The 11404-nt window shown below is 43.7% G+C and overlaps 1 protein-coding gene across 1 annotated transcript; it reads right to left on the reverse strand.

The window, feature by feature from the left end:
* Positions 1-2669: 2669 nt before the first annotated feature.
* On the reverse strand, positions 2670-11255 carry FKBP14 (FKBP prolyl isomerase 14). Its single transcript, XM_080579700.1, has 4 exons — positions 10939-11255; positions 8202-8353; positions 6170-6297; positions 2670-5351 (listed from the first exon to the last, which is right to left on the reverse strand). The coding sequence occupies exons 1-4, from the start codon at positions 11136-11138 to the stop codon at positions 5193-5195; spliced, it is 639 nt and encodes a 212-aa protein (XP_080435826.1). The 5' UTR covers positions 11139-11255; the 3' UTR covers positions 2670-5192.
* Positions 11256-11404: the final 149 nt, after the last annotated feature.

Below are 11404 nucleotides of genomic sequence, written 5' to 3' on the forward strand. Positions count from 1 at the left end.
CTAATACAAAAAGCAGCTCTTAGTGGTAGTTAGCATCCAGCTCAGAATTTTTAAATTAGAGGAAAGCATAACTGGGATTTAGGAAGCTTTGAAGAGCTCGATACACCAGATTTCAGCCTACTATTTTAAAAGTGGCTTTGTTCATTGTTTACCTAGTGGAGATGCTGAGCAGTTATAAGGGGGAAAAAAAAAAGGCACAACAAACCTGTGTTCAACACACATACAATCCTGCCAGCAGCGCACAAAGATAGTAAAAGCTCCAGAATATGATTTTCCCCTGCTGCCACTTACAGCTCGGTCCAGCCCTTGTAGCCCCTTTGTGGGAAATGAGACAGACAGAGCTAAGGAGTAGACAGAACATATGCTTAAAATTGCTCTCACATCCATAGTGTGTTACTAATAACATTTTGAAAGGGATTTCATTTAGTAAATAGCAAGCCAGAAAGTCTTAAAAGTAAGCCTTCAGAGCCATGGTATTCAGAAACCTTGCAAAAAAGTATTTACCTGACATGCCTAAGCTTCAAATGATCATACCTCTTAGCTGCAAATTTCTCAGCTAAACCAACCTCCTGCTTTTTTTTTTTATATCCTTCAAGATAGCAGAAATACCACAAGGCTTCCAACTGGGGGAAAGCTAAACGAGCCTGCTTCTGGAATTCAAACTCCTGGAAGGAAAAAATGTGATGCCAGAGGCGACTCCCATCTGAATCCCCCGAAGGCTGGAAAAGCTGACAGTGAAGGTTCTTGTCCCTGTAACAGATACATAGCTTCCTACCGAGCTTCTCAGTTACATTTATGGGGTTAAACTGTTAACATAATCAAGCACAAACACAAAAAACAGAAGCAGGACAGCTAAAGGAGGATCATTATTTTGTCACAGTTGTTTTTCCTACGTGCCGGAAGAAAACTAGGACGCAGAATGTAAGCGTTATGATTAACTTTCAGGAGAGGCTAAAATTATCCAGGGTTACACAAAACTAAGTAGGTTCTGTTTGTTGCGTGTTTATTTCCTATTACCAAAAATGCTTCAGTGTTGAAGACACATTAAGGATTCAGGGCTGGTTTGTTTTAATTTTTAATTATTTTTTTTGGGGGGGGGGAGTTGATTTTTTTTTTTTTTTGCAAAAGCTCTATGATGAGGCTGATATATTTTTAAGAAGACGTCAAACTCAGCATAACTGTTTTGAATATTCCTTAACGGTCCTTGGAAGTGTGAATTTAGCTTTGTTACAACGGTAGAATCCGCACAGAAATTGTCTGAAGCAGTGATTTCTAACCAAAGTCAGATCAGGAACCGCCTTGTAATTTGCAGTACCTGCACCAGTGGCTGCTAGTGTTCTTTCTGCCAAGGAAGCAGATGCCAAAAGGACTGATGAAAGAAACCCTTCTGCATTTCTCGCATCGCTCTGCATACTTCCACCATCTTTTAGCACATTTCCCCTAATTTTGCTCCTTTCCCCAGAAACATCCCAAAGCAGTGAGCTCTCTCCATCCTGCTGATACTCACCTGCCACCTGAAACTGGGATTTCTGGAGGATTAGACATCCTCCTATCTAATGGCAGAGATTTTGTGGTTTGGAGAAGGAAGTATTACAAAGACAGTCGTAATTTAAAGGCTGACCAGTACCATCTATTTTTGCACTGAAATACTTGAAAAACATGCCACGGATCATTTCAGTTCTAAGTGTCATGGACGAGAAACTACGATAGCAGTTTGTTCAGTGTGTACTTAACACTGCAGTTTTATGACCTCGTTGCAAACCAGAACACCTCGAAACTGGGAATGTTGCTGACAGCATAAGGACACAAGGTACTGAAAAGCAGAGTTAAAACCGAATACAGCAATTCCTACAGCTTCAGCACTGTTTGCCTTGTCAGTTGATCTCAAAGAAGAAAGCTTTAGAAAACATCTCAAACTGTAAACACCATTCCTGAAGCTTTGCCAAAAGCCTTCTTGTGTCACTGCATTGCAAGGATTTTCAAATAAAATGAGCTCTGAAGGCTGCTTCTGTACCTACAGAAGGCAGCAACTCCTTCTGTAATTGCTAGGTAGTAGCTCTGAATGACAGGTTGCCGTTCTAAAAATCATCAGTGTGTGTTTTCCTAGGTAACCATAAAACAAGAAATGTGTGAAGGAGGCTATAAACTTTAGGAGGAACAACCCAGTACATGCTCACAACACTGTTTTGACCCATCTCCACTTTTTCAAGTGCCGCATTTTACAGACAAGCAGTGAGGGTTTGTTTCCTCATGGAAATATACCTTGCATTTCACATACAAGCCAGTCTAAATGTTGCTGAGTGCCATTGAAGCTCCAATATTCCTCCTCCCTCATAGAGCAGGCAGCTGCCTGCCTCTGCCCTCCTGCAGGTAGCTAGCTGGCTCCTGCTGGTACTGCAGCAATATGCCCTGTGGATTAACAAGCAGACGCAGCTGAGACTAAGACAAGCAGTGATATTTCTACCTAAAAAACCCATCATCTTCACAGAAGGACTTGAATGATAGCAAATGGTAATGAAGTTGCAGTGGCTTCTCAAATCTGCTGCTGATTCTGCAGTTTTGAAAGTTTTTTTAGCTCAATTTCAGAAAATGTACCACAGCCACCACGAAAAGCAATAAGAACAAACCCCATCCACTCTGCCATAAATCTGCAAACAACACACCAAATAGAGCATTTCAGTCTTGCAACTTTAATAGTCTGCTGGTATTAACAAACTGCCTATGGTACATGTTTACTGAAAGCCATTTTTATGAAATACTTAAAAAATCTAAGATAATGCATATGTACATTTCACAGTATTCTCTGCCTCCCAACTCGTATTTAACACCAAGGAAACACTTGGTCCTCACTGAAGAGGCACACTAGCATCCGTTTAAAAGGTTTAAGTATTTGTCTGGTGATCAGGGGCAAGTTTTATTTAATGTTTTTATGTTTTAATTTCCCAGTCAGATGTTCAGAGAACATGCTAAACGTTGCAGACCCAATCCAAGTTTCAATTCTGCTCTCCCCAACAGAGCATACGCAGCATTTCCAATTTGGTTGGTTGTTACCAGTCAGCTCCTTCATCCTAAGCAAGACTGCCTTAAGGGCTACCTTGATATCCCATTAGCCATCCTTGGCCTCAGCTGCAGTAATTATCTAGGCTCCCCACATAGTTAATGGAGAAAGACAGGTACCTCTGCTTGATAAGGCATCTATCCTGACACAACATGAACGATATAAATGTGATGAGTTGCTCTTAAGTGCCTAGGGCTCTAGTGACTTTAGAAGAAATCAAGACACCCAGCTCACAAACAATGTTAGGCAAGCTGAATTTTCCAGAGTGATGATGAAAAAAAAAAGAAAAAAAAAGTTATATGCAAAGATATGACTGGTAAGAAGACATAAATAGCGAATGCTTATCCATTATTTCCTCACAAGAACCAGGACAAGCAACGAGCATAAAAACAAAGGGAAGCACTATGCTACATCATTCTACTGTGAAACTCACTGCCACAGAACACTGCGGAAGAAAAAGTATAAATGGGTTTGAGACTAGATGGCATGATGGAAGAAAAAGCATGTATGAATTCTTGAAACCAATGTATGTGACCATAACTCCACATCATGTAGGTCATTGGCCATGAAATGCCAGATGCTGGAAGAACACAAAAATTTAACTCCTGCATACCTTCACTTACACTTTTTTTTCCCCTGAGAAACAATCACTGTTTGCAGCAATCCTTGATGTCCGCATACAGCTCAACTCTGTCTAATAAAGCAATCGTTTAATGCTTACTTGCAACACTAGGTGGCAGGGAGAACAACTGGCTCATCTAGTGTATAGAGAACCTGGAAGGCAGAGCCCCACTTGGCACTCGTAAAGGATTAGTACAATCCATCAATGTTGATTTTACATAACTGGATTTGCCTTTGTCCCTCTTTAGCCTTGGACTATTTTTTTTAAACAAAGTGCTGTGTCCAGAAACCCACATTAAAGGTGTCAGAATACAACCTAATTCCTTCCAAGAGATACCTCACCCTCTCATTTAGGAACCTGTGGATGATGGCTAAGCTTCTTCCTCTCCAGAGAGGGTTCAAACATTGAGATGGAGTTGAAATCCTCATTGCCTCTACCCCTATGAAGATGCAGCACTGTAGTGTTTACCTCATGCCTCACAATTTTACTTTATTACTTAAAATACAAATAATTTCTGTGCTACTTGTGAAGATACAGCAAAGGTGCAAGGATGAGACAGGTTCTGTAACTCAGGCAGTAGCAAAGCAGGCAAGCAACGCAGCTTTCTTCAGGGCATGCCAATCCTCAACTTAGCACGCTCTTTCTCTTCTGAAAAGGGGGAAAAGCTTCAGCTTTACAACACTTTGATTCAGATCTCCCTCAAAACTGGAGGACAAGGATTATCTTTCTTTGTGAACACAAGCACTGAGTTTCAGAAATCAACACCATGTGTATGTATGTATATAAAGGGCACCACCCCTGCACTGCAGGATAACTTGCTTTTTTTTCCAAACTGCAGTTATTTCCTAGAATGGTACTGATACTGATTAAAAAAAAGTGACATTTAACTCCTACTTTGTTCACATAATGAAAAAAAACAGGCAATTATTGACGTGGTTGATAACACTCTCCCTTGAGAAAAGCAGAAGCAGCACAGGACAGCCATTCTTCTCACTCAGCTTTGTGTCAGTTTCTCAGCTGTGGTAGGAGATGTTGATGCTTTCTGGTATAGCTTTTCAAACTCTGCAGAAAAAAGCAAGATCAGCATACTGCTTTTCAAGCACTGACACACAAGAAGGAAGGTTAAAAGTAATTAAGCCACAGACCAGAATTTGTACATAAAAGTCACTGAAAGAGATTTCAATGCACAAGCAAATCACAGAAAGGCACTGAACTGGATTTTGATTTTCAAAACGTTTGAAGAGTGGAAACCTGGTTTCATTTCTAAAAAAAATAAGTTAATACAAAATTTAAAAAACATGGATTGTGCAAATCTTTGCTGCACAAAAGTACATTTTCATACTTACAAATAGTTTAAATCGTTTTTACATAAATTCTCTTTTGATACAAAGTGTTTTGTTTTTTTTTTTGCCAACGGCAGCTGTCAATTCCAAAACATAGAATCAAGACGACAAGAGAGCCAGACAGTCTAAGTCACTGCCATTTGTGTCAAAAAAATTATATCATCCTTTTCTACAGCTCATCATGCTTGTACGTGAATTCCCTTGCAGATATAAACCCATCACTGTCTTCATCCTCTTTATCAAAGATGTCTTCAACCAAAGCATCGTGCTGCGTGTCATTTACCACCGCTCCATGTTTTTCGAATTCTTTCTTCAAGTAAATTTTCACCTGTAAAACAAAGGGTTAAAGTCTTTATGCTTACAAGAAAATTGATTACTGGAGGGTTACAGAGGGCCATTATGTTTGGGATTGTAGCATTAAGACTATTAACAGATACCTTCCTTCCTATGCCACTGACAGAATAATACTCGTCTGACTGATTCTGCAGCCCTGTTCAGTGATAAAAGACTCAGAGAAAATAAAACTAGCAAAGCAGTTGCCATAGCTTTACAGTATCTGACTGAAAAGTGTGCCAAGAAAGCCTGTCATCTGTTGTATATTCAATGAACTACGAATAGCTAGGCAGAAATTATTAGGTACCAACTGGTAAAAGACCAAAACAGCTTTTTCACATCTTAGCGCATTGAGAAACCAGCAGATGTAAACAGCCACCCCAAATAGATACAGAAATCTGTCCACAAACTTGGCATTTGCTGCTCTAATGGGAACTACATTAATAAGGACTTATTTCTGCAAATCTCAAAGCTTTGAAGGGCAAATAGATTTGAGGCAGCTTTTAAAAAGACTGCTGGAACAGTTATTTACACCAAGCCAGTTACTAACGGTGAACAATGTTTTCAACAACATCAGATGATTTTTACTGAGTTTAATGTTTAACTACTGAGAGCCCAGGTGTTCTACATTGCAAAGCCTCCTATCAGGATATTAATACTAATGCACCCCTCCTAAATCCCTCGATCCAGCAGTTTAGCTGGGATCCAAGGCTCAGCTTGGTGCAGCATAGTTGTGCATCTTTAGCTTAGTTATCTTTTCCTTTTCCCTACATGATCCCAGTAGGTTTCCTTGTAAAAGAGTAACCCGCTCACCTCTTGCTTGGATAGTTTCCAGTCATCGTTAAGATCCATTTCTTGGAATGACTCATGAGACCTTGGTCCATTCCTAATTTCTAGAAGGTCAATGTTGAATATCAGCGTGCTCTCAGGTGGAATTTTTCCTGCCCAGAATGGTAAACATACAGAAAGGTTAAAAACCAATTACACATTCTGTGCCACACAGATGCCATATGCCTCAGAGAAACATTCTGCTAATCCCAGCACTTCCCAAGCATCCTGCATTTTGAACAAATATGGACAAGCACCTGTAACAGTGATTAAGTGCAAATATTTCAGACTGTACCCCAAACCTTGAGCAGCCCCTGCAGTTCAATTTTAGATGCAGCCAGCTTTGTTGGAGACCAGTATGTGTTGATGGGAGCCCACACCCAGCAACCATCATCACGGGCTTATGAGACAAGATTCCTGAACCACTTTTTCATGCCCAGAGCCAGTTGGAGTCTGAGTCGCAAACGCTGAAGGAGGCTGTACAGCCAGGGGGCCACTACTGCATCATACAGCCTAGAGCAATGGACAGCATAGCAGGAAGGGAGAGTTTAGGTGCATCCTCCTGATGCACCGTCTCCCTGCCAGTCTCCAAATTCCTCTCCGTTGCCCAGTGACACCTTGTACCTGCTACCCTGGCACTGAGGAAGAAACAAAACAAAACCTCTTCTTGCAGAGAAGGACAGAAGGGCAGTGCTGCTGTCAATGCCCTCACACTAATGGCTGATGCTACTGTCAAAGACTGTTCAGCACACAACTTTGCTCCTCTCACATTTGGTCCTATTTAAGCTCTCTATATTGGATGGAAGCACCCCAACAATATCCATATAAATTGAGATGATAGGGAGAAAACTAATCCTCCCTATTTTGGGTATGTGGTGTCAAATACACCCTGAGCTGCAGCACCAAACAAGATTATAGATTTCTGAGAAGAATAGATGTGCAGAAACTTCTGGAACTGCAGACCACAGTGGCTTGCACAGGGTTTGGAACTCAGGTAATTTTTTCTGAGCGTTACAGAATAAGGCATCTGACTCATCATTCAGGGCAGACGGCAGGCAAGGCACCAGGTGGGAGGCTAGTGAAATCATGTGTGTTCAGAGCAAAGTATGAAGAAAATGGAGTATTTCTGTCATCGTTTGAAAATAGCAACATAATTACATTCAAATACTTCAATTTTTTCCTAAAATACATCATTCCTTACAGCAGCTAGCAGTGTTTACTCGTTCAGCCTTCTAAGCACTAAAACCATAGGTGAGGCTTAGAAGTCTTTGAAGGCTTGTAGTGCTGTACATATTAATCAAGGCAATTAGGGCTGTAATTACTAGGTGAGCTCTGCAGCGTTTAGTAGCTTTTTGTGGAAAAATTTACAGTAGTGCCCTGTGTAAAGCAGAAAAAGTAACCTTCCTGCATCATTCAAACTGACACTCATTTAACTGCAGATCCCAGACCCGACCTTCCCATTAAAAGAGGGGTCTGGAAATGTTTGTAAGGAAAAAATATCCTCAATGCTCTCAGCCTGTGTACTACTGACCAGAAAACATTTCAAGCAATGTTTTTATCCGTCTGTACGGCATTCAATACATTTTCAGTAGATGTCAGCATGGCTGCCAATGTTCCTGCATATCTCATTTTGGGTAACAGGCATGACTAAAAATGTCTGGAAGAAGGAAAGAATAAAGCATCCCTTTATGGAGAAATAAACGGCGAGTTTTCACTGTATCAGCTGAGAACACGAGAGGATAGGTAGCAGTACTGGGAGTTCTTCTGGGTTCAAAAGAAACCCACAAACAAGAATGAGGCTTGCACATGCACATTCAGGAAGTATTAACACAAACACAGATGCAACAGCCAAGGTGATACCTAAGTAAGCACTTCAAGTTTGACTGAACAAAAATAAAATAAAGCTGAGCACCACTGAACACGGCACTAACAGAAGCTTGAAAGCTTGCTAACCTCTTACGCCAAGAGTAAATCAACAAAAAAAAATAAAGCGAGGGAAGGACTTCAGGGGTTTTACCTTTCCCTTCTTTTCCATAAGCAAGGGCTGGTGGAATAGTTAGCTTCCGCTTCTCTCCCACACACATGTCCTTCAAACCTTTGTCCCAGCCTTTGATAGCTTCCCTTATGCCAAGCGTAAACCACATAGGTTGACCATTGTTATGCTTGTGACTGGAAAAGAATGGAATAAAACACGTAGTCTTTAAACAGCAAGTTCCATAAAAGGCACATGGAACAGATGGAAGATGTTCACAGCGTAGTTATATAATAAAAAAGAAAATCTCAGTTGGCACCTTGGTATTTCTTAAATGAAAGACCTAGACTTTTAAAGTTCTTAGAAGTTCTGCCTTGCATGACAAGCTTTCTTAAGAACTGGAGAGAAATAAAACAGCATATACACGGTGTGCTTCTGACAATGCTGAGCAACCTGGATCCCCACCTTCACTTCCCTGATCACCTATTTCCACTTTGAAACTGATCAGACTAGAAAGGCATTTCTACTTTAAAAAAATCTACATTTGAGGCTATTGCACATCTTTGGTAAAGTGCAAATCAATAACCAGCTAGGTCATGATTACAATTTATCTTATAGCATGCTTACAAGAGTCTGACACATCTCTTCTGAAAAAGCCATTAGGGGAAAAAATAACTACATAGCAGACAGTTTAGAAAAAGAGAAACAAGTGCATGCAAAACATTTAAGTTCAAAATAGGCAGACAATCCCCTTCCCCAGTTTAACCAGGTGGTAACACCACAGCTGCCTTCACTCTATTGACAAGCACAGAATTTTAACTACAGTCAGCTCAACTGACAGCCATGCAGGAAAGGTGCTTAACAAGAAATACGAGCACTTACAGAAGTTAGTCAGCATCAAAAACTTAAAGTGTCACTAGAACTCCGTTTAGAGAGGCAGGTTAACTACAAGAGAAAATTAGTGAGATTTTAGTTTATATCCGTGAACATGCAAAACATTTTTTATTTAAATGGGTTCCACAAAAGCAGATTTCAGACATAGCCTGCAGGTACTTGTTCATTTCGCTGCTTCCCACTATTGACACTCTGTTGTTTTACAGGAAAGGCAACATTAGCAAGTCTTTGCAGGCTCTCAGCAGGCTCCCTGAGTTCCTGGCTCTTCCTCCTACTTACATCACAGCTGCTCTGATATGTGGATTTGTCTGCTCTGGGGCAGGTGAAGAATGTCACAGAATCACAGAATTGTAGGGGTTGGAAGGGACCTGACGATCCAGAGATCATCGGGTCCAACCCCCCTGCCAAAGCAGGTTCCTTAGAGCAGGCTGCCCAGGTAGGCGTCCAGACGGGCCTTGAGCATCTCCAGAGAAGGAGACTCCACAACCTCCCTGGGCAGCCTGTTCAGTGCTCCGTCACCCTCACTGTGAAGAAGTTCTTTCGCATGTTGGTGCGGAACTTCCTGTGCTCTATCTTGTGGCCCATTACCCCTTGTCCTGTCCCCACAAACCACTGAAAAGAGGTTGGCCAAATCCCTCTGTCTCCCACACCTCAGGTATTTATAAACATTGATGAGATCCCCTCTCAGTCTTCCTCTCTAAAGGCTGAACAGACCCAGGTCCCTCAGCCTTTCCTCATAGGGAAGATGCTCCAGGCCCCGTATCATCTTTGTGGTCCTCTGCTGGACTCTTCCCAGGAGATCCCTGTCTTTTTTGTACCAGGGAGCCCAAAACTGGACACAGTACTCCAGGTGAGGCCTGACCAGGGCAGGGTAGAGGGGGAGGATCACCTCCCTTGTCCTGCTGGCCATGCTCCTTTCAACACACGACAGGATCCCACTGGCCCTCTTGGCCACCAGGGCACGCTGCTGGCTCATGGTCAACCTGTCGTCCACCAGGACCCCCAGGTCCTTCTCCCCAGAGCTCCTCTCCAGCAGGTCGTCCCCCAGCCTGTACTGATACGTCCGGTTGTTCCTTCCCAGGTGCAGGACTCTACACTTGCTCTTGTTAAACTTCACTTGGTTTCTTCCTGCCCAGCTCTCCAGCCGGTCCAGGTCTCGCTGAACAGCAGCACAGCCTTCTGGCGTGTCAGCCACTCCTCCCAGCTTTGTATCATCAGCATGCTTACTGACGGTGGACACTATTCCCTCACCAAGGTCACCGATGAAGATGTTGAACAAGACCGGACCCATATACGTCATTTAGGTCATTTCAGTACCTGCCATCAGTTACAACAGTGTTACAGCCATTCAGTAACATCAGTGTCTGCCAGGGCTGGAAGGTGTTTTTTTGGAGGGGGGGGGGGGGGGGGGAATGTTGTTGTTTTTTTAAAATTAGAGGCAGACTTCTCCCCTATAAGTCTGCTTTGGAAACTAAGGAGCGATTTGTGCACAGCAGATGGCTTTAAACCAAAACTTGGTGGTTTATACCAAAACTTGTCCCCGGGTCAGTCCAAGAGGTCGCCCATCATCCTCACCTTTTACCAGCCGCTATCCAATGCTGCTTTCTGTAGCCCAACCAGCAAGCAGAAGCCAAGCGACATTTATTTATAATATATTTTAGCACTTTGATCCGCAGAAAGGAAAGGAGAGGAGCCTTACAGCTGACATCCCCCTTTCCAAGCCAGACCTTCCTGAGCTGCTGAAGCAGGGGGCAGGGCAGCTTTCTGCAAGGAGCACGGTGGCAAGGATCCCCTCAAGTCCGTGCAGCGCTGCTTTAACCCACCGAGGAATAAATAAATGTATACACCCCCCCAACACACACACACGCAGAGCCCCGGGCAGCCTTACGTGGAGTGGAACATGGCGCCGTCGCTCTGCAGGAAGCCCTCGTAGTGCACCAGCAGCAGGTCCCCCCATTTGCTCCGCCGCCGGCACAGGAACGGCTTCTGCAGCACCTCCACCTCCACCTCGGCCGCGGGGATGAGGGCGGCGGCCGCGCAGCGCAGCACGGCGGCGCCCAGCAGCACGGCCCGCAGCACGGCCGCCATGGCCGCCCCCCTCAGCGCCCCGGGACCGTTAGCCCCGTTACCCGCAGTCCGGCCCGCAGACGTGGCAGCGGGCCTGGGACTGGCAGCCCCCCTGCTTCGTGCTGTCCCGGAGTGGGCGGGGCACGCCTTCTGATTGGTGAGGACAAGCAAGTGCAGCCGCCCATTGGGAGGGCTCCCCGTCTGTCGCGCCGTTTATCCAATCGGAGGGAGGGGACGCTCCACGGATTGCGGCGGGGCCTCCGCTCTCCAGGAAGCGAACGTTGGCG

Source organism: Anser brachyrhynchus (assembly GCF_964034855.1).
Source record: "Anser brachyrhynchus genome assembly, chromosome: 2".
Taxonomy (NCBI): Eukaryota; Metazoa; Chordata; class Aves; order Anseriformes; family Anatidae; genus Anser; species Anser brachyrhynchus.

What these genes read in the sequence shown, in the direction of transcription:
- FKBP14 (XM_080579700.1), bottom strand. Translation starts at nt 11,138, where the DNA reads ATGGCGGCCGTGCTGCGGGCCGTGCTGCTGGGCGCCGCCGTGCTGCGC. An exon ending in GGCGCCATGTTCCACTCCAC is followed by an intron (nt 8,354 to 10,938) that starts GTAAGGCTGCCC and finishes ATTCTTTTCCAG; the next exon opens with TCACAAGCATAACAATGGTC. An exon ending in GGAAACTATCCAAGCAAGAG is followed by an intron (nt 5,352 to 6,169) that starts GTGAGCGGGTTA and finishes TTTGTTTTACAG; the next exon opens with GTGAAAATTTACTTGAAGAA.